At 46.1% G+C, this 23234-nt stretch overlaps 1 protein-coding gene across 1 annotated transcript in view; it reads left to right on the top strand.

Moving 5' to 3' along the window:
• Positions 1–7955, top strand: part of TBX15 (T-box transcription factor 15) — a 283475-nt gene extending 275520 nt beyond the window's left edge. Inside the window, exon 8 of the mRNA XM_085620709.1 lies at positions 4430–7955. Within this exon, the coding sequence (XP_085476835.1) occupies positions 4430–5211 (782 nt within the window). The 3' untranslated portion in view covers positions 5212–7955. The remainder of the gene's footprint in view (positions 1–4429) is intronic.
• The last annotated feature ends 15279 nt before the right edge of the window (positions 7956–23234 follow it).

The following is a 23234-nucleotide window of genomic DNA, read 5'->3' as shown; positions in this document are numbered from 1 at the left end:
CGAGATACACACTCAAACTCCACTACCAGATAAACACCACAGAACATTCCTAAAAGATACACACCACAGAAACACCACTACCACATACAACCTCAGGGACATCACTATCAGAGACATACAACAGAAACAACACTACCAGATACACACCACAGAAACACCACCACCAGATGCACACAACAGACACACCACTATCAGATTCACACACAGAAACACCACTACCAGATACACACCACAGAAACACCACTGCTAGATACACACCGCCAAAACACCACTACCAGATACACACCACAGAAACAACACTACCCGATTCACATCAGTAAAAAACCACTGGCAGATACACACCACAGAAACGCCAGTACTACATACACACCACAGAAACAACACTGCCAGATACACACCAAGGAAACAAGACTACAATATACACACCACAGAAACACCACTACCATATGCACAACACAGATGCACCCATACCAGATATTCACCACATAAACACTACTGGCAGAAACACACCGCATAAATATTAATATCAGATGCACACCACAGAAACAACACTATGAGATACACACTCCGAAACACCACTACCAGATACACACCACATAAATATTACTATCAGATAGACAACACAGAAACACTACTACCAGATACACACCACATACATATTACTATCAAATTCATTCCACAGAAACACCACTACCAGATAAACACTCAGAAACACCACACCCAAATACACACCACAGAAACACCACTACCAGATACACACCACAGAAACACCACTACCAGATACACATGCAAAAACACCACTATCTGATACAAACCAACAGAAGCACCACTACAACGTGCCCACCACAGAAACACCACTACCTTATACACACCACATAAATGTTACTATCAGATACACATCACAGAAACACCACTACCAGATACACACTCGGAAACACCACTACCAGTTACACACCACATAAATATTACTGTCTGTCAGATACACACAACAGACACCCCACTACCAGATACACACCACATGAATATTACTATGAGATGCATACCACAGAAACAACACTACCAGACACACACCACAGAAACACCACTACCAGGTAAACACCACACAAATATTACTATCAGATACACTCCACAGAATCACCAACACCAGATAGGCACCACATAAATGTTACTATCAGATGTATACCACAGAAACAACACTACCAGATACACACCACAGAAACACCACTGCCAGATACACCCCACAGAAACACTACTACCAGGTACACACCACAGAAACACCACTACCAGATACACACCACAGAAGCGCCACTACCAGATACACCCCACAGAAACACCACTACCAGGTACACACACAGAAACACCACTACCAGATACACACCACTGGAACAACACTACTGGATACACACCACAGAAACAACACTACCAGATACACACTACAAAATTACCACTACCAGATGCACACCACAGGAACACCATTGTCAGATACATATCACAGGAACATCACTACCAAATACACACCATAGACACACCACTATCAGATACACACTCAGAAACACCACTACCAAATACACACTACAAAAATACCACTACCAGATGCACACCACAGGAACACCATTACCAGATACATATCACAGGAACACCACTACCAAAAACACAGCACAGACACACCACCATCAGATACACACCACATGAATATTTCTTCAGATGCACACCACAGAAACAACACTACCAGATAAACACCACAGAAACAACACTACCACATACACACCAAAGAAACACTACTACCATGGGAATACATTAATATGGTAACTGATCATATATATTCTGTAAGGATGTATTATAGAATGTCGCACACGCAGGGAAAAGGGTGCAGTGTTTTACCATTATTTGGAAGAGCCCATAGGGAAGTCTGGACTGCAGAGGTTTTCTCAGAACTGTCAATGAAGAGGTAATCTGAGAGATCTCAATGCAGAAAGGATCTCATGGATCTTAGTGCAAGATGTATGCTAGGGATCTCAGTACAGAAGTGATATAAGGGACCTCAATACAGAAGCAGTCTCACGGACCTTAATGCTGAAGGATGTTCAGGAAACTCATTGCACAAGTGATCTGAAGGATTTCATTGCAGAAGGTATCTCAAAGGATCTTGATGCAGTAGTGAACTCAGGGATCTTGATGCAGAAATTATCTCAGGGATCTTGATGCAGAAGGGATCTTAAGGATCTCGATGCAGAAGTGAACTCAGGGATCTTGATGCAGAGGTGATCTTGGGATCTCAATGCAGAGGTGATCTCAGGATCTCAATGCAGAGGTGATCCCAATGATCTCAATGCAGAGGTGATCTCAGGATCTCAATGCAGAAGTGATCTCAGGGATTTCAATGCAGAGGGGATCACAGGGATCTCAATGCAGAGGGGATCTCAGGGATCTCAATGCAGAAGTGATCGCAGGTATCTCAATGCAGAGGTGATCCCAGGGATCGCAATGCAGAGGTGATTACAGGGATCTCAATGGAGAGGTGATCTCATGGATCTCAATGCAGAGGTGATGTCAGGGAACTCAATGCAAAGGTGATATCAGGAATCTCAATGCAGATGTGATCTAAGAGATCTCAATGCAGAGGTGATCTGAGGGAAGACAAAGCAGAGGTGATCTCAGGGATCTTAATGCAGAGGTGCTTGCAGGGATCTCAATGGAGAGTTGATCTTAGGATCTCAAAGCAGAGGTGAACTCGGGGAACTCACAGCAGAGGTGATCTAAAGGATGAAAAGCAGATATGATGTTAGAGACTTCAATGCAGAGGTGATCTCAGGGATCTCAATGCAGATGTGATCTCAGGGATCTCAATGCAGAGGTGATCTCAGGGATCTTGATGCAGAAGGGATCTCAGGGAACTCAAAGCAGAAGTGATCTCAGGGATCTCAATGCAGAGGGGATCTCAGGGATCTCAATGCAGAGGTGATCTCAGGGATCTAAATGCAAAGGTGATCTCAGGGATCTCAATGCAGAAGTAATTGCAGGGATCTCAATGGAGAGGTTATCTCAGGGAACACAAAGCAGAGGTGTTCTCAGGGATCTTAATGCAGAGATGACCTTAGGGATCTCAAAGCAGAGGTGATCTAAGGGATTACAATGCAGGAGTGATCTTGGGGATCTCAATGCACGTGTAATCTCAGAGCTGCCATTACAGAGTTGGCATGGCAAAGAAGAGTGGGTGTGGTTTGTTCCATTTGGTAGAGTTTGGGGACATCTGGTAGAGCGATTGAATGACTGACTGAGTGCTTGTAAGTTGTTGAAAGGTTGTAGGAATGGTTAATTAAATAGTTTATTGTGTGGCTGCAAGAGTGATTGAATTATTTATTGAGTGTCTGCAAGAGTGATTGAATGATTGAATGAATGTGTCCATCTGTTACCTAACTGGTGCTCATGTAAGGCGCTGTGATACCTTTGGGTCTAGTTTGCGCTATATAAAACTCCATATAAAAGGAAAAAAAATGATTCTTTAAGTGTGTGCAAGAGTGATTGAATGATTCATTGAGTGTCTGCAAGAGTGATTAAATAATTCTTTGAGTGTCTGCAAGAGTGATAGAATGATTCATTGAGTATTTGCAAAAGTGATTGTATGATTCATTGAGTGGCTCTAAGATTGACTGAATGATTTATTTAGAAGCTGTGACGGTGATCACAAATGTTGTTAGACGAGTAGTTCTGTGAGTGATTACATGATTGAATGTTTGTGTGAATGCTATGTTTCTGCACCTGAATTGTTGAGTAAGTACCTAAATAACTCTTTGAGTTTGCAGATGGTTAACAAGTGATTGTGTGACTTCAGCCATAAAATAATTGCAACAGCGGTTGAATGAGTAAATAAAGTAAGCCAGCAAGGTAGAATCCGACTAAATGTATAAATAATTTAGTTATTTGCTGACTGAGGGAATATGTGGCCCAATATGCAAATGCTTCATTGCCTGATTGAGGTGTGAGTTGGCTGAGTAAGCAACTGAAGCTGTTAGCCGTTTGATGTCCTTTGGCAGAGTTTTGATGTTTGTGCCTCAAACTCCTGGTGTTTATTTCATGTCCTCTGGTGGGTGTAATGTGAAATCTTCTGGTGATTGCTTGGTGTTATGTGGATCGCAGGGTGCCTTCTGCAAGCTATTATCGAGGCCATGGATATAGAAATTGCATGACTGCAAAAGCGAATGAGTGCTTGAGTGGGTGAGTAGATTCCATTTAGTGTGTGATGGTTTAGATAATCCACAGAGTTAGCAATTGATCACCGGAGAGAGGATGCCTCTGCCCTGTCCCTATTGGAGTTATTGTTGATCCTGTTTTGTATTTGAAATTGCATGTGCAATTTTCATCTTTACATATTGGCTGTGCCATATCGGAGTGCAGGTTATTAACTAATGCTGCTACGCTTGACTTGCAGGTGGCAGTACCGGTACCTCCCCGACGGCCTCCAGCACCGGAACACCATCGCCTTCAGCCTCCTCTCATCTCCTATCCCCCTCTTGTTCTCCTCCCACCTTCCATCTGGCTCCAAACACGTTCAACGTGGGCTGTAGGGAGAGCCAGCTGTGCAACCTTAACCTCTCAGATTACCCGCCATGTGCCCGTAGCAACATGGCTTCCCTCCAGAGTTACCCTGCTCTCAGCGACAGTGGCTACAACAGACTCCAGAGCGGCAGTGCTTCGGCCAACCAGCCTTCAGAACCATTTATGCCCCAGAGGACATCATCCTTAATCTCTGCAATGCCCGCCCCTTCTTCCATACCCACAAACAGCAAGATGGAAGCCTATGGGGGCCAGCTAGGGTCCTTTCCGTCCTCTCAGTTTCAGTATGTTATGCAAGCAGGTAACTCTGCCTCAAGCACTTCATCCTCTCATATGTTTGGAGGTGGACACATGCAGCAAAGCTCCTACAACGCCTTCTCCCTCCACAACCCATACAATCTTTATGGGTATAACTTCCCCGCGTCTCCCCGGCTTGGAGCAAGCCCAGAGAAACTGACTGCATCCCAAAGCACTTTACTCTGCTCTTCCCCTTCCAATGGTGCCTTCGGCGAGAGGCAATACATTTCACCCGGGATGGACAGCATGCACATGATTGGTGCCCAAGCAGCCAATCAGCAGGCTGGAAACGTGTGTGACAGCAGGCAGTATGGGGCGGTGACTGGTTCCTCGTCTCAGATGTCAGTGCACATGGTTTGAACATTTGATCTCCCGAGGGTGTGTGTAGGTGGGAATGCCTATGTCTCTGGATGAATCTTATCTTGGGAATTCTTTGGAAAAAGGGACAATGTGAAGGATACCATATTGCGCACTGGGTGGAGTTCTCCGAGAACTTACTGGAATTTCCTGGGGTATTTTCAAGGATGTAGAGAATGTTAGGTCATCGTCTGTGAAAAAGCATTCAGAGTTACGGGGAACCTTGGCCACCGCAGATGTCTCTTCAGGTAGGTGCCCCTTGTTTTCAATGTGTTTCTCCTGAACAACACACCAAAGATAACAGAGATCATGTAAACCCTTCAACGTCTGATAACTTGGAAAGGTGTGCCAGGCAACACAGCCACAACATGGGCACTGCCACCCAAGGACTTGTCACCTCAGAAAGGCAACATAGAAGAAGCTGAAAGGGAGAGACAAAGGAGATGTGGCTCTTCAGGAAGAGGGACTGGACATGTTTTTCTCCTTAAAGGAACTAGCACAAGCTGGATTGGACATGCAAGAGTTTTGATGCCATCAAATGTGCACCCACATACATACATTGCCAAGACAACCTTGGCCAATGTGCAGACCACAGGTCGGATCACCGCTGCTCTAAAGTGGAGAGTGGAATTCTGGTCACTTTAGGACCACTTGGACTTGTGCGGTAACCAGACATCTTGGCTGGCCAGACTCACAACAGGCAGGTTTTGCAACTGTAAGAGAGACAAAATGTCCTTCTCAAGATGCGTTGTATAGACGACTGAGAAAAGAGTCAAAGTAGAGGACATTACTGCAAATGAGGGCTGATCCGGGGAGGAGTCTGTTGGAGGAGGGTGACGGTGGAGTTATCGATTCTGCTCCCACGAGCTGTTGACAGTGGGACGGAAGATACTAGTTAACTTAACTGGATGGTCAGCCAAGAATGTTTTAAACAAGGACATACAGGGCCAGGGCCACATGATAAGCACACAGTGTGCATGTTGGTAAGATTATCCAGACTGTGTGTTTGTGTGTGCTGATGAGCAATGGAGGGACAATGTGGGGGCGGGGCTTGCTGTCTGGTCAGGCAAATCTAGATAAAGCTAAAGCTAGTTGTTTTTCTTTAAAATGTTTACAAAATAATGGTGAGTGTTGTGTAATGACCCATAGATCTCAACCAATGGGCTTACACAGAGGGCATGTCATGAGCACCCAGAGAAGGCCACAAAAGCTCCCTGCTGCTGGCCATTTCTTCTGCACTGCTAGCGTCCTCTTATCATGTTATGAGGACCTAGTGGTGACAGCAGCGGTCAGAGGAAGATACACAAAACTGGAGCTGCCCATTCAACCACAATGAAGCATTGGCCATGGGTAACATTGAGTAACAATGCCACAGGTTGTATAGTTTTAAACAATGTTGCAAATTTTAGGTTCAGTGGAATGCCTAGACTCCCACCAAACAAGGGAATAAATCAACTAAAGTACAACTCTGGCAGAGTGGATGAAGGCGAAATAACTATTGTTATAGAAAATGACTTGGTATTGATGCAGGGGCCTGGCATTCACTTGAGGCTGGCACACCCCTGTCTATCGACGCCTGTCCAGGTTCCCTTCAGCCAATACAGTTCAGCTCATGCACTCTTGATGGGGCACCCTTATGGTACCCTATGGCCATTGTCTTTAAAAATTCAACATGCCTGACCCATCCAACCCAATGACCTTGGCTACTATTGGAAACCTTTACATTTTTCCTCAGTAATGTCACTGATGTGACCAATTGGCTCACCTCTCATTTAACTCGGTTATCAGGTTTTGTCCTGATGATGATCCTACCATTTCTTATGGGGTCGAAACGTGGACAAAAAGGTTATTAGCCAAAATGTATTTTTTGTTACCTGTGAACAGCTTTAATGCAATGACTGGACAGGATGGAACGCTTTTAAGCCAATTCCTTACCCTTTTTGCCTATGCCCACGTTTGCAGCTCACGGTTCGATTTCACTGTGTTTTCACGGGAGCACTGAGCACCTTAACCTTTGCAACAATATAAAGAGAGCCTTTGTAAAAAAATCTAAAATAATCTTTACTTCTCATTCATCCACTCTGGAAGAGCTTTACTTTATTTCATTCATTTGTTTACTTGAAAATCTAGGTATTCCACTGATTCTAAAATGTGCAATGTTGTTTTCAGTTATGCTCGTTGCAGCATAGTTACTTATTGTTTTAAATGGTCAAAGGAAGACATCTAAAGTTGTACATTTAAACTCAAAGAGCAATGCAAACGTGGGTACCAGTGAGCCCCCTCAAAGATGCCTGTTACATCAGACCCTCTTGGGGTAAGGTAAGGCTCTCCAGCCTATGAGTAAACTCAGAGGGGAGCTCCATGACTTTGCCCTGGTACATGGTGCCCTCTAGTGTGCCAGGCCATTAACCGCCTATTTAGTGTTTGCTTTGGGTGTTTGGGTTGGGTGGGGGAGAATGAGAGAACTAAGTTCTTAGAGAACAAGTAAAGATTTAAAGTTGAGTGTTAGTGTTAACACCAGGACATATGATGAAGCCTTTGGTGGGATTTGTTTTGAAGTGCTGTATATAAGTGTATTTAAGTGCCTAATAAGAATTCAGTATGCAAACTATAGCAGATGGCAAGTGAAGCGTATGTAAAGTGTATGAACCCAAAGCTGTATAAAACCGTGCCCTAGGCACGTGACTTTGTGTAAAAGTGCCTTGCATCAAATGATGCGCAATAAATTTTTGCTGTCATATATTTTATTTTTGTTTTTGCTCTTTTTATGTATCAGAAAGATATACATGGTGAGACTTCAATCCCTAAAGTTAAGTAAAAAAACTTCAACACACTCTGGTGGTGAAAACAAATTAAATGGTGTCAGAGGCAGCCTACGGTGGATACCCCGGAAAATACTCTAGTATAGGTGGAAGCTGAAGAGTTGGATGTGAAAGAACAGGAGGTTGAACTTTGACCTCAAGGTTGGTGTCATGAGATGTAGTGACCAGGTTATTGTGTGTGTTAGAAAAGGGAAGAAGTAGTGACTGTGCCTCTGTGTGTACACACCTGAGTGTGCATGCTATACAGTGGTAAGTGTGGGTGCTCTGAGAGTGTGAAGGAGCAGAGATTGTTGGGTGTCTGTGCGGGGCAGAGTCCGGCAGGAGCGGGGAGTATGGAACCATACCCAGGGCTATTTATTTATTTTCTTTGCAAAGTTTTATATAGTGCTGGCTAGACCCGGAGGTATCAGAGCGCTTTACATGAGGATCAGTGAGTTACAGGTTCCATAATTACATTGACAAGTATTGACATAGGAGAAAAGAAGAAACATGAGATTACACACTAATGTGAGATTATTAGCGCATTCACACGTCTTATGGGGAGTGAAGAGGTAGAGGAGGAATGCTAAACGGGGGTAGGGAATGCAGGTAGGAAAACACAACGGGGAGGCAAGGAAAATAATGTCCGATGTCCGGCTGTGTAGGTGCCGGCCGAGGGGTGAACCAGAACCAAACTCCTCTATAGCTGCATATGACAGCTCCACTGGGCATCAGCCAAAGTTGCTTGGGCACCGCGGCTTTACATGAGGCTCAGCGAGTTACAGGTTACAAAATTACGTCAGTTACAGGAGCCAAGAATAAACGTAAGGAGAAAAACAGTGATTACAGAGTAACAAGCGATATTAACGTATCAGCTGGAAAGGGGAGGTAGCCACAGGATCATGGAGGGAGGTGGTGGTGGAGGGAAGGAAACACAACGGGGAGATGAAAAAAAACTATGTCCAATGTCCTGCTGGGTAGGTGACGGCCGAGGGGGTGAACCAAAGCCAAACTCCTCTATAGCTGCCTAAACAGCTCCACCGGGCATCGGCCATGTTGCTCAGTCTCCACGGTTAGTACAATATTCATGGTTTCCGCCCCGGGGGGCCTCATCATAGCTCCATCTGCCGCACCAGTCCCGTTGTTACTGGGAAACCCTGATCGTAATTCAAACATCAAGCGGTACTTGCTCCGTAGCGCTTGTCCAGCTGGTTCCTCAGACCGTGCTGCAGCGCGTTCCATGCCTCCCTCAATTGTTCCTGTATTCCAGTGCGATCAAACAGTGAGGTGGGGAGATGTTTGGCAGGCTGACTCTCTTTGAAGGTAGGCTGTTTCTGGCAGAATATGGTAGGATCTGAGTCTCAATGACCTGAGCCTCTCCAATCTGTGAAAGCTGTGCACTTGTCATTAAGGCTAGGCATGCAGCAACATCAGGAAATGCAGGGGCCCGGGCCTTTCATCAGCAGGCAATAGTAGATCAGTGTTCTCTGGGCTCTGTCCCAGGCAGCCGCCATCTTAGAGTCAGGCAGCCCCGATCTCCGTGGTTCACGGCTCACCCACTCTCAAGAACATCAGTTTAATCACCCGGTGAGTTTCTTCTGCTCTTCCCCTTTTACAAAGGCTCACCGGTATGGCAGCTGTTCCTCCTGAATTGGACTTGGGCTGCTCTGTTCGGTCTCACGTGGGCTTCAGTAATCTGAGTACAGCCCTCAAACTTCTCCGAACTCTGCCAAGGGCATCTTCTCCTCCGATTCCAGTGCTAGATATCGGCTTGGTCACCCCAGTGATTACACACACTCTTGTAGCGTAAAGAAATCCTTAAATATTATTTTTTTTGCTTGCTGTCCAAAACTATTGTGTAAACAATTTCAATTTGTTGAGTTGAAAGATTCCTCAGAGGCTGGTAATGTGAAGTGACAACTTTAATGAAAGCTGTAAACAACCCTGGGGAGGGCAGTGCAAATGCTGCTGCTTTCACAGACCCCCTACAGCCCTTTAACTGCCACATAATGTGCTTGCACGCAGGCAAGCCGAGGCGTGAGTCACACACACAACATAGACCTGTTACGGCGGTGCTCGTGCCATACTTATCACAAGAATATGTACGAGCACCGCATGTCTGGAAATACGGCCTCAAGGGCCTTAACTACAACATACCTTCCTTTTTCACAAAACATAACCTGTAAAAATGTGAATTTAAACCTCAACCAAATAAGGAAATAGTCCATTCAAAACAGTGGAATGGACAATGGTATATCATGATAATTAAAAAAAATATTCCCAAACATTGTACATAATCCTTCATCCAATAAGGTGACATTCTTTTGCGATCGCTTGCTCTATAAGTGCGACTCACTGATCTTGTCATGACTACATGAATCCCGATGGAAAAACTACTGGAATTAGAAGCAGAAATGCCCTTTTTTGTGTTGTGAAAATGCAGAGAGGAATAAGTAGTGTTTTGTCTTGTGTTATCCAAAGATGAATCCAAACAAACGTTTGAATTAATAGGCGCTACAGATGACTTATGCCACCCTTTTCCCTCTTCCACACAAGCTGAACTATGCAAAACAGCAACAATTCTTTTAGGATCGCTGAACTTTAAGCATCCTTTTTCATAAGCCTGGGACTTTTAATTCTCACCATCTCACCTATTTTGAAATAACTCTTGAGTATGTTGTAGTTAGAATGCCCTTTAACCAGTTTCATGTGTACCAGTTCATCGATTCACTTTTTGCAAGTTAAACAATTTGGATCAGAAATAGTACGTGTGATCCATTGAGGTTCTACGACCCTAAAGAGCTTGAAAAGGGGAAATGTCACTTGTGTGCGGTGTAGCATGGTATGCAGATAAAATGTCCTGAATGGCACCTTTAATATTAAGATTGTTATTCAATGCTAACCTAACAATTTCTCCAATTAGCCGGTTAGATCTTTCTGCCAAACCATTTTGTTGTGGATGATAAAGATTTGTGCATTTATGCTAAATACCTGTAGCATTGAGAAAATTCTACATCATTTTAGATGTGAATTGTACACCATTGTCAGTGACCAAAATCTTAGGAAAACCTTCACAAGAAAAACCTTCCTTAAGAAAATTAATGGCATTCTCAGTGTCAGTAACTTTGACAAATTGTACTTCAATCAATTTGGACCTATAATCAACTTGCCAAAGCATACTTGTTGTTAGAGCATGAAAAGGCATCTAAAAAATCTAATTCCAATTTTTCCCTAACATTCTTAAGCAAATCAACTGCAACTATGGGAGAAGTTCTCACTACCTAATGTTTATCCAACTTGTTACAAATCATAAATTTCTTTACTTTTAGTTCAACACTCAAATGCATTTTTGGCCACCAGTGCATTTTACGTAGCCTTTTGAAATTCAAAGCCATGCCTAAGTGGCCAACATGAGCCAAATCCAGTAATTTATCTCTCGCTGAAGAAGTGCGAGACAATTTCTCACCTCTAAAAAGGATATCACCTACAGTAGCAAATTCTAACGATAAACAACATTTTATAAAACATTTGCAGGTCACCAGGCAAATTTCTTTCTTTTGGCCAACCTTGAATGACATACTTTGAAACTGCACTCAACTCACTATTATCAGAAAATGATTTTAACCAACTTTCTTTAGAACTTTTGCCATTGAAATCGACTGAAACTACAATAAACTCCTAATAATCTGTGTCCAATTGGAAATCCTCACCAATCAAGCAATGTTTTGGAAAGTCTGCTTAATCTATCAGTAGGCTTTACATAATGGTCAATGGTTTGCGATCAGTATTGAGACAAAATGAACACCCCACAACAAGTTTCTACAATTCCGTACAGCCCAAGTGCAAGCTACCATTTCCTTTTCAATAGGGGTGGGTGGAATTGGCAGAGTTTAATTCTGTGGAATTCCATGGAATTACATAAAAATTCTGGGAGATTCCACAGAATTCCATGAAGGGACATAGTGGGCACTGCATTGTGCAGTAAATTGCCCTCAGTGCTCTTACATAACTATGTAAGGGCACCAAGGGGTATCCACTCCAGTGCATACCCTCAGTGCGTTTACATACTTATGTAAGGGCACAGAGATGAATGCACTGCAGTACATACCGCTCAGTGTCCTTGCATACTTATGTAAGGACACTGAGCTGCTGTGTAGTGTTTTAAATAGGGCTGGAAGAGGGAGCAGTGCCTTTATGTTTAAAAACCACTGTAGATTAAACTTTATCTGCAGTGGTTTTTAAACAGAGGGACTGCTCCCTCTTCCTGCCCAGTTAAATTAAAAACCATTGCCAATTAATTCTGCTTGTGGAGTGGTGGAATTTAATCAGTAATTCTGCATTACAAGAGTAACGGGGAATTGCAAAATTTCTTCAATTCTGTTGGAGGTATTAAAATGTTTACCACCCCTACTTTTCAACTACTTGAATATGACTGCTCAGATTCTTCAAGAACCCTTGACACAAAAGCTATAGTTCTTTCAATATTATTACAATTCTGAGTATTACAGCCCCTAGCCCACTTTCACTCGCATATACAGTGATGCTAACAGGAAGACCAGGAACATAAGGCTGAAGTAAAGGAGCTTGTAACAAATCAGACAATGCAAGAAAATGCTTCCTGTTGTTAATGACTCCAAACAAGGTCTTTTTGTTAAAAACAGACAAGTCATAATTTTAGAAATAGATGGAAAATTCTGAAGAAATTTTGGCAAAAATGCACACAATCCAATAAATGACTTAACCTGTTCTTTGTTGTTTGGCTGAGGAGCTTCTTCTATAGGTTTAACTAACCTGGTTTGGGGTTCAAACCCTGTGTACTGACAACATGACCCAGATACTCTAATTGGTTTTGAACAAAACTACATTTTCCTTGTCTGAGTCGAAATCCATTGAATTTTAGTTTCTCAAAAACTTCCTCCAATCCATTAATATGTTCCTGATGGTTTTTCCCAATTACCAATATGTCCTCCTGAAAAATAAGTACACCCTCTATGATGCCAAAGACTTTTCCATAACTCTTTGAAAAACTGAGCCAGAAAAATCCAAACCATAATGCATTCTCGTGAACTGAAATACACCATCCGGTGTACCAAATGCTGTTAAATAAAGAAAAGAAATAACAAGTAAAACCTGATGGTAAGCTGACCCAAATTCTAATTTGCTGAAAATCTTTGCACCATCCAGTTTGATCAATAAATCCTCAATTTTCAGAAGAGGATCAGCATCAAGCCAAATATTCTTATTCAAAGACCTAAGATCTATGCAAATGCGAAACTCTTTGTTCTTGTTTTTAGCAATAACAATAGGGAAAAGCCAAGTAGAACTATCAGCAGGTTCAATAAGATCATGTTTCTGCATGTCATTCAAAGTCTTAAATAATTCATATCTTCTTCTTATTATTATTAATATTAGCTTTTGTAAAGCGCATAGCAACCCAAAGGCGTCCCAGCGCTCGCGTCTAGATAGAGGTTTACGGCAGATTTTATGCAACTGGTTGTTGGAAGAGCCAGGTTTTTTTTTTTTTAGATATCTTTTTATTAAACATCAAACATTGACATTCGGCAAAGCATTGTGTACTTACATGCCAATGATACATATGGCTATTACAGTTAGGCATCATTGGAGCTGGGACAGATATTGGTTGTCGAGAGGGCTTCAAGGAGACGAAGGTTCATCCTCCGAGGGGATCACAGGGGCTACACAAATATCTCCCTGGTAGACATTCCACTTACACCTCACAGCGGACCACTTCCTAGGGCATCCTCGTGCCACATAGACCATTTTCTCCCTCAACATACACCAGTCTAAGTTCCTTTTCCAGGAGGCCAGAGACGGTGCGATATCTACCCCCCCACATTTTTGCTATATCACGTTTGGCCACCATTGCACCCAGAGTAGCCCAGAGCCTCTCCATACCCATCAAATCAGTGGGTTCCCACACATTAAGGAGACATCTTTTAGCCTCCTGGCGAATGTCTTTATGCAGTACTTCCCGCATTACCACATGTATCTCCCGCCAGTACTCCTGAATCTGCTCACATTCCCCAAGTATGTTCAGTAAGGTGTCCACCTGACCACAGCGTTGTCTGCAATCCCCCCCTCCCCTCCCCATATGAACCAGTTGGGGCCCAGTGATGTATGTTCTATGCAATATTTTAAGTTGGACCAGTTGTAGCCGTGCGGAAATTGCCACCTCTTGGGGCGATGCCACCGCCTCTTGCTATTCCTCGTCATCAATCTCAAGTCCATCTCCATCCCAACACTCACGTAAACATTCAAGAGAATCTGGGGTATTATTAATCAGTTTTTTATATGTTAATTGTATTGCTTTCTGTGGAAGATATCCACCGAGCAATCTGTCTTCCAGTGGTGAAGACTCAGTAGGGACGGTGCCCTTCTGCAGGGTTTTGACAAGAGCGTGGCGAATATGCAGGTGGCGGAAAAATTCTGAGCCGGAGAGCTCGAATTGTTGTTGGAGAGTGTCAAACGCAATCATATCTCCCTTTACCCAGAGGTCACCTATCCGGGAGATACCAATGAGATCCCATTTGTCGAATCCCTTTGAGGTACGGAGGTTGCCCAGCTGATCCGAGTCCCACAGGGGAGTTGCCAGTGTGGAATTCCAGTCCCAACCTAGACTTATTAGCGGCGTGCCAAATCAGAACAGAGTGTTTGGTTGGACCGGTTAGAGGGAATTTCCTGGGGTTTGAATACAGGGCTCTATTGTAGTCCCCGCCAGGCAGCAGCCATCTAGCCATGGTAAAACCTGGATCGTCTGGTTTTCGGTAGGTGCCCTGATTAATAGCGGCCAGGTGAGAAGCCCAATAATATTTCCTAATGTCGGGGAGACTTATGTCGCCATCATACCAATTTAAGACCAATTTATTAAGTGTGATTCGGGGCCTCCCATTTCACAGCAACTCTCTCTGCATCCTTCAATTTCCCTAAAGTATCTCACAGGGACCAGATCTGGGTAATTTTGCAGGGCGTATAAAAAACGGGGCAGGGACATCATTTTAAATAGAACAGCTCTGCCTAGTAATGAGAGTGGGAGTGTCCTCCAGCTGGCAATATCTCGCCTAAGCCTCTGCAAGGGCGGGAGCAGGTTTCACTCATACCGGAGCTTAGGGTCTGCTGTAATAAAGATTCCAAGATATTGGAAGCCATCCCTCACTGTCTGCATTGGGCAGTCCCTGGGTAGAGCAGGACACTCATTTCCTAGGACATATATGAGGGACTTGCTCCAAATAATCGAATAGCCCGAATATCTACCGAAGGCCGAAAAAATGTCCAATATGCATCTGAGAGACATTTTGGGGGAGGCTAGGTAAAGGAGTATATCATCGGCATAGAGCGAGATGCGGTCCTCCCAATCTGCCGACCATCTCAGTCCTCAAATTACCAGATCCCAGCAGATCCAGGCCGCCAAGGACTCCAGCGAGAGGGCAAAATGCAAGGGCATCAGCGGACACCCCTGACGGGTACCCCGACTCAGCTGGAATGTGTCCGATCTTTTGTTATTGACCACCACTTGTGTCAGTGGCTCCAAGTAGGGGAGTCTAACCCATGCTATGAAAACAGACCCAAACCCCATTTTGGCGAGAACGGCAAGAAGGTATGGCCATTCGACGATGCCAAATGCCATTGAGGCATCTAAGGAGACAATCATGACCACCTCTTTGATGGTGTCAACCATCCCCAGCACTCCATGCACCCTCTGCAGATTCAGGGCTGTGTTACGTTGGGGCATAAAGACCGACTGGTCAGGGTGAACCAGAGTGCTTATCACCCGAGTCAACCGAGTGGCCAAGAGTTTAGCAAGGATTTTAGGTTCTGCATTGAGCAGGGAGATGGGTCTGTATATGAGGCGCATTTATTCCTAGGTTTACCCTCTTTATGGATCACGACCAGTGACGCGAGGCGCTGGTCTGGTGGGAGTAACCCCACTCTCCTACTCTCTTCAAACATGGCGCGGAGGTGTGGGGCTATTTTATCGGGACATAGTTTGTAAAGTTCAATCGGCAGTCCATTGGGCCCAAGCGCCTTCCCCAGGCGGAGGCTCCTGATTGCCTGGGCTATTTCATCATTGGTGATGTCGCCGTCCATGAAACTTTTATCCTCTTCAGAAAGGGCAGGTATACGGATATCTCGTAGGAGATCCATGGAGTCCTCCTCGAGGAAGGATGAGCCTGACTGGTTTATCGCGCTGCAATGTGCGCTGAACTCATTCACGATTTTTTAGGGGGTCTGTGATTATTCTGCCCGCCTCGTCAAACAACTCTGGGATGAGCCTATTGGCCTGTTCCTTCCTATCCAACCAGGCCAACAGCTTACCAGCTTTTCTGCCCATTCATACACCCTACAATCTCTCTCGCTCCCCCAAGTTCTAGCCCTGTCAGTGGCAATACCTTTACACTCGTCTCTCTTATTCTAATTTCAGAAGGTGAATTGTTTTTGGACACATTTCCTCAACGGGACAGTCCTACAGCCGGATGATCTCATCCTCTATGTTTTCAAGATCTTTTTGTTTTTCTTTCTTGACTCCTGCAATAAGTGAGAGAGACTGCCCCCTGATTACCGATTTGAACGCCTCCCACAATATTTGGGGGTAGTCGACCGAACCCTGATTCTCCTGAATATAGTGATCTATGGCAAGCAGGAGCTCCTCAGAGACCAAAGGGTTGCGGAGGAACCAGGGGCTGATGGGTGCGACCGTTCCCACCCGCGTGTCTCCCTGGACCAACCGACCCCATAGCGGTGAGTGGTCAGAGATACTCCGTGCCAAATGCCTTATCTCTTGAATGTGAGTAATTTGAGACGCCGGGATAAGGATGTAGTCAATGCGGGAAAAGCTATGATGCGCCCCTGAGAAAAAGGTATGCTGAATGCTGTTAGGATGAAATGCCCTCCTTACATCCCAGAGGCCAAGGGCCTCCAGGAAGTCAGGAAGCCAGCGACACGAGGGACCAATGTCATGGGGGGGATGGCCACGGGAGCCAGAGGCCACTGCATTGAAGTCTCCTCCCACCAGTAAAAGACCTTCAGGAAGCTAGAGTAACTGGTTCCCCAGATCAGTGAGTTTGGTTCTGCAACCCGGGTGGGACATAAACTGACATTAAGGTAAGTGTGTTGCTCTCCCACTGCCCCGTGACTGCAGTGTATCTGCCCCACTCATCAGAGCGCGTTGACTGCATGGAGAAGGGGAAGGAGTTTTTGATCAGGATGCCCAACCCCCGGACCCGAAGTGAAACCAGAGTGGGCCATCAGGCTATATCCCCATCTGTTGAGTGCTTTACATGTGTTACCAACCAGGTGCGACTCCTGGAGCAAAACTACATCCAGCGATTGGCGTTTGAGGTATTTGAGGACTAAGGTGCATTTTACCTTAACACCGAGCCCATTAACGTTCCAGCTCAGTAATGTAAAGCTCTTATCCCAGTGTGTTGCCATAACCATTGTCAGTTGTGTTCTTGCCTTCGAATGCCATTATGATTGTTGCTGCCGATTGAACCTTAACAGATGAACATCCACCCCAACCCCAACCACCCCCCTCCCTGCTCCCCTGCACTCGGTCTAAAACTACCCATGAGATCAACTTTGCAGAGCGCCTGTCACCCAACCTAAGAACTAAAAGTAGCTAAATATGGGGAAGGCGCTCCATCCCCCCACCCCACCACTATTTACCCAAACAAACCAGAGTCATTCCTCGAGTGGGACAGTCACCCTAGTCATTGAAAACAGGAGACATGATACAACTCGACCTGTCAATGTTCCCCAGGACATCTGTCGCCGCCCGTAGTCCTCTCTCGTTTCAGCACTTGTCAAGGGGCGAAACAGGCACAAGAGCTCATCAGGCCAGGAATTGTCTCATAGTCAAAGTTTCATATCGGTCTAGTTTCAGTGGGCATTGTGTTCTTTCGTGTCTCTCCATCCCTCCAGCCAATCCGCCACAGCCTCCGGGTGATCGAAGAAACCAAGCCTTTCCATCCACCTCAACCTGCAGTAGAGCCGGGATGAGCATTGCATACTTCAGTCCTTTATCTCTGAGTCTTTTCTTGACAGCTAGGAAGGATCGCCTCTGTTTTTGTATGGCTTGAGTAAAGTCCGGGAAGAAAGAGATGACTGCGTTTTCGTATTTGAGTGGTGGCACCACTCTAGCGCTCTGTAGGATCATATCCCGATCACGAAAATTTAGCAGCCTGCCCCCTGGGGACCCTGTGGGCCCGCTCTACCACAAAGAACTTTGATAGGCCCTGAGGGCGCAAAGGGTTGAGTATGAGGTCCTCGACAAATAGGTCAGGTGCCTGGCCTTCCACTTTCTCCGGCACCCCAATAATGCTCACATTGTTTCGCCTGGAGCGTCCCTCATAGTCGTCCAGCTTGTCCTCGGCATATTTTCTGAAGGATTTCAGGTCTTAGATTTCGGTTTGGAGCTGTGAGACATCGTCGACAAGTCTAGTCGAGGTCACCTCTAGTTGCTTGACCTCTTCACTCATTTTGGTGAGGTCTGCCCTGATAAGAGTCATCTCCACTGTGATTGTGTCTGTCCTCTGCTCCATAGTTGTTCTCACCCCGGCTATCGCCTCCATGACATTTTTTAAGGTAAGTTAGGGGAGGCCACCCTCTGACCCCCAGCCGACCCGTGTCGGGAGAGTTGATCGGGAATAGCCACCTTTGGGCAGGTCTATTTGTCCAGCTTGCTCTGCTGCGTCAGTTTGGAGCCCCTTCCTCTCGACATTCTGCCCCACCAGACGGGCACACTTCACCCCGTCACTTGCTCCTCAGGCCCCACTGGCCAAATCCAAGGGTCCTGTTGCTCTGTTGTGGGGGGGGCAGGGCGCGGGGGGAAGCACTCATCAGCTCGCCAGCCCTGGGTTGGCAAATATCTGAAGACGTGGCACGTGTCCCCCCACATTGTAGTGTTTCAGGCCTAGCCACCAAGGAGAGTTAATACCTGCACCACCTCAATCTCTTGCCCAACTGGGGAACGTCCAGCTTCAATGTTCCAGGGGATGGCCTCCCACTCTCACCCCAAGGCAAACAGCATATGGAGTCTCACACCAGGGTGCAAGTCAAATGGGTAGACTCCCTTCACCGGGGGCCCACAAGCACCGGACCTCACCTTCACCGTGACGGCTGTCCGGATTCTAAGGCATTTAGGGACACCACACAGTTCTGGACAGACGGGTGCCTCACCGGACCAGGACCCGTTCACTCGCCGGGGGACGGTCAGGCTCTGCAGAAGTCCGTCACCACCACTCAACCTTCGCCCACTGCTACTCCGGGAGGACAGATCACATCACCAAAGGGAGGCACTCACCTCCCCCTGCATTCACTTCAGGGCTGGAGGACTCACCGCGGTGTTGGCCCCAGGGGTATCACCCCTCCATCCAGTTGGGGGCGATCGGATCAATTGGCATCCGCTGTGCCACCACTCAGCAGCCTCCACCCTCCAGGGACCACACTCAGGCAAGGCAGTTCACGCCGCCTTCCGGAGGCACTCGACGGACCCCACTGCTGTCTTCAGGTCCGGTGGGCTCGCCGCGTCACAGGTCTCAGGGATCTCTACACCTCGACGCTTCACTCATGATCAGGGGGGTGGGGGAGAGCGCCGCCCCTGCAACAACTCCATCTCCACCTCCGCAGGTCCAGGCCTCGGGCCCCGATGTTGCGCTGTGCGCCAGCCGCACCCTTACGTGCCCTTCTCGGCTCTGGACCCGGCTTACCGCTCTGGGGAGGCCACAGACACCGGAGCCTCCCACCCGCTGCGTGCTGTCTCAGCAGGCTCAATTGCTGTCTCGGCCGAGTCCGGAACACACCAGGCAGCTTTACCAGTGCTCGGGGATCTGATAATTAAGGTGGATATTGTGGTTTGGGGCCGAGGGAGTCAGAGCTACTTCTCTACAGGCCCATCTTGCAGCAGCACATAGCCACGCCCAGGAAGAGCCAGGTTTTAAGAAGTTTCCGGAAGGGAAGCAGATGGGATTCAGCTCGAATGAAGGGGGGCATTGAGTTCCACAGTCTGGCCACATTGTAAACAAATTATCTTCCTCCGCTTCTTGCCCTTTTTATTTTCGGGGTAACTGCCAAGTGGAGATGGGTAGAGCAGAGTCATTTTCGGGGGAAATAAGGGGTGATAAGAGGTCTTTTGATAGCTGAGCCACTAAACCAGAATGTCCTGTGGGCTATGCACAGAGCCTTAAATTTGACTCTGTCGGAGACAGGTAGCCAGTGTAGTGTTCTCAGGGTTGGTTTCGCTGAATTATTTTTTGGTACCCCCAGCAGTAGTCTGGCCACACAGTTCTTATCCACTTGGAGTTTCCTTAGCGTTGCAGCGGGTTCTCCAAGGTATAAGGAGTCTCCATATTCCAAACGTGATAGAACCAGGGCCTGTATCAGGATCCTCCTGGTACTTATTGGCAGGAGGGGGAGAATCTTGCGCAGAAGTCTCATAGTGCTGAAACATGCTCCTCTTACACTTACTGCTTGGTCTTCGAATTTAAGGGAGCGGTCCAGCCAAACACCCATGCTTTTTATCTTGGTCTTTGGGAGAGAGACAGGTACCAGGGAGTTAGGCCGGACCAGTTTGAGGTCCAGGCTGGAGGTGTTACCCAGAAGCATTAGTTTGGTCTTTCCCCCGTTCAGTTTAAGGCAGGAGTGTTCCATCCATGAAGCCACTTCTTCCAGGCTGGTTTCCAAGTCGGAAGAGTGGTTACGCTGGCCATTATGGGAGTTTACCAGCTGGGTGTCATCTGCATAGGTGATCATTTTTATCCCATAAGGCAACGTGATGTCCGCCAGTGGCTGCATATACACATTAAATAATGTGGGACTCAGGGAGGATCCCTGGGGGACTCCACAACTGAGTCCCAAAACTTTAGAAGTAGCTTCCCCAGAGGACACCTGGAAGGTCCTGTTCTCTAGGTATTACTGGATCCATTTGAGTGCCTCGCCTGAGACACCTCTTCTCTGGATTCTCTCAAAGTTCACAGTGTTGAACGCTGAACTTAAATCTAGGAGGATGATGGCCACTGCTCCCCCTTGAAAGAGGATCGGTTTAGATTCCTGCACCACGGCCAGCAGAGCAGTTTCGGTGCCGTGTAGAGGCTGGTAGCCTGTTTGTGTGGCATGCAGGAGGCCGTTACACTGAGTGGCACACTTCTTAACTTATGCTTAGTTGGTATTGCCCCTTCCTTCAATTTAAATTTTCAGTTCAAAATCCTTCAACAGTCCTTATGCATTTTTTAATTAATTCATTGTGATCTTTCATTGAGGATTGAATTTGTTGTAACATGAGATGCTCAGCACTTTCAGCCCACACTTTATGCACAGGGTTAATAGTAGCAATACTGTTGTTCAAACTATCTTGTTTATCAATTTCCTGGGATAAGTCAGCAAAATAGATGACTTTTTTTCTTCAGGCAAGTAAAAAACAATATCAAGCAAAGCTTGACACCCCCATCCCAAAATACCTCTTCCTTTAAAAATGACACAAACGTTGCCTGTAATGCAATTTCTTTGAAAAGAAACAGAAGCGATGAAATCGCCAACACGATCAATTGTCGATCCTTGAAATGATTCAGTTCTAATGTGAGGTTCTTTGAGACGACATCTTTCCAAACCTTCTGAAGGATGTCGTGTGCGACAATGGCCCTCCAGCTCCTGAATCCACTACCAATTTGACCATCTGATTTCCATGTCCAGTGTTGGTGGTGGAATTCTCTCAGATTTCTAAATCAGATGATTAGATGTTCACAAGATCTTTAAGGCTGTGAAGTAGGTCATTGTCTCCAGGAGATTCATTAATGTCATTAACTTGAAACTGCTTCTTCGTGCGCACTTCAGCAAAATGTCCAACTGCAGTGCCCTGGTTGCACACCTTCTCGAGAGCTGGACAAAACTTGAAATTCACCGCATGTCAAGGAGAACCACATGTAAAACATGCAAGAAATGTACTACTTTGTGTCACATGCGCCGCCTTACAGGTCTGATGTGAAGGTCATCTAACATGGACTTCAATTGGAATTCTCAAGGGCATATTATCAAGCCCATTATCGCCGTTTTAGCGGCAGTTTTCTGTCGCTAAAGCGGCGATAATTTTATCGCCTGTCTTGATAATATGCCCCATTGTTCCAATATCTATTTAAATAAAGAAAACATTAGCAAAAAAACATTTCAGTCAGATGCCATAAAGGTATTGGTGTGCACACCACTGTTGTTAAGAAGAAGTACCCACCCTTAATGGGAAGTACTGAGGAGAATTTAAGAAGGTGTGTGATTCACCGATGTAGCACAAATCCATGGACAAATTAAGAAAAAACAGTACCTGAATGATATGTTAACCATACACTTAGAGCTGTTAACGTCGTTATGTTTTTTCGAGGTTCTTTCCAAAGTGACCAGGAAGAGCAGAGATCATGAGCCAAGCTGTGTTCAGAAGGCAGAGACAGTGTGGTGAGAAATGTGGGTCCAGAACACCAGTGTGATCCTCGCCACATTGTTGAGTTGAAAAACTCCTCAAAGCCTGCTAATGTGAAGTGGCAACTTTAATGAAAGGTGTAAGGACCCTGGGGAGAGGGCGCACACACTGCTGCTCTCAAAGCCCCCACAGCGTTTCATGTGCGTGCATGCATGCACGCCAGGGTTTGAGCTGCGTGCACCAGAGACCTCCATCACCATCCGTGCCGCACTGTACTAATGACCATAAACCGCGCGAGCAGCACGTCTGAGAAATACGGTCTCACGGGTCCTAGCTACAACACACTTCCTTGTACTATCAGTGCCAAAGGGCATCATGCTGTTTAGGGCCGGTTCCAGGACTTTCGGGGCCCAAGGCGAAATGGAATGAGCGAGGCCCCTCTGATCTTCATAAGTGACACCCTCTGGGCTCCCGGCGCTGCTTTGTGGAGACTCCTCGTGGGCTGCAGCTCCCCCTCTCAGCCACCTGCAAGCACCTCTTGTACAGTTCCTATCAGGCTAAAGGTGTGAAAATTGCTTGGGGGCTGAGAGTCAAAACTGTGGGAATGCTAAAAGCTGACAATGGGCGTCCTGCGGTGTCTCTGAATGGGCAGCCGGACAGGAGGCCTAGTTGCAGGACAAACCTGAAAAGTGTGTTTCCTTGCAACTTGGCCTTTCCACGCCATCCCTGAGAGGCCCAGGGAGAGGGCACCCTTCCATGTGCCCGATTGTAAATACACACCTTTCTTCAATTGGATCGGCAGCCTT

The sequence above is a fragment of the Triturus cristatus genome, chromosome 8 (assembly GCF_964204655.1).
Source record: "Triturus cristatus chromosome 8, aTriCri1.1, whole genome shotgun sequence".
NCBI classification, from domain to species: domain Eukaryota; kingdom Metazoa; phylum Chordata; class Amphibia; order Caudata; family Salamandridae; genus Triturus; species Triturus cristatus.
This window is presented reverse-complemented; position numbering and strand designations above follow the sequence as displayed.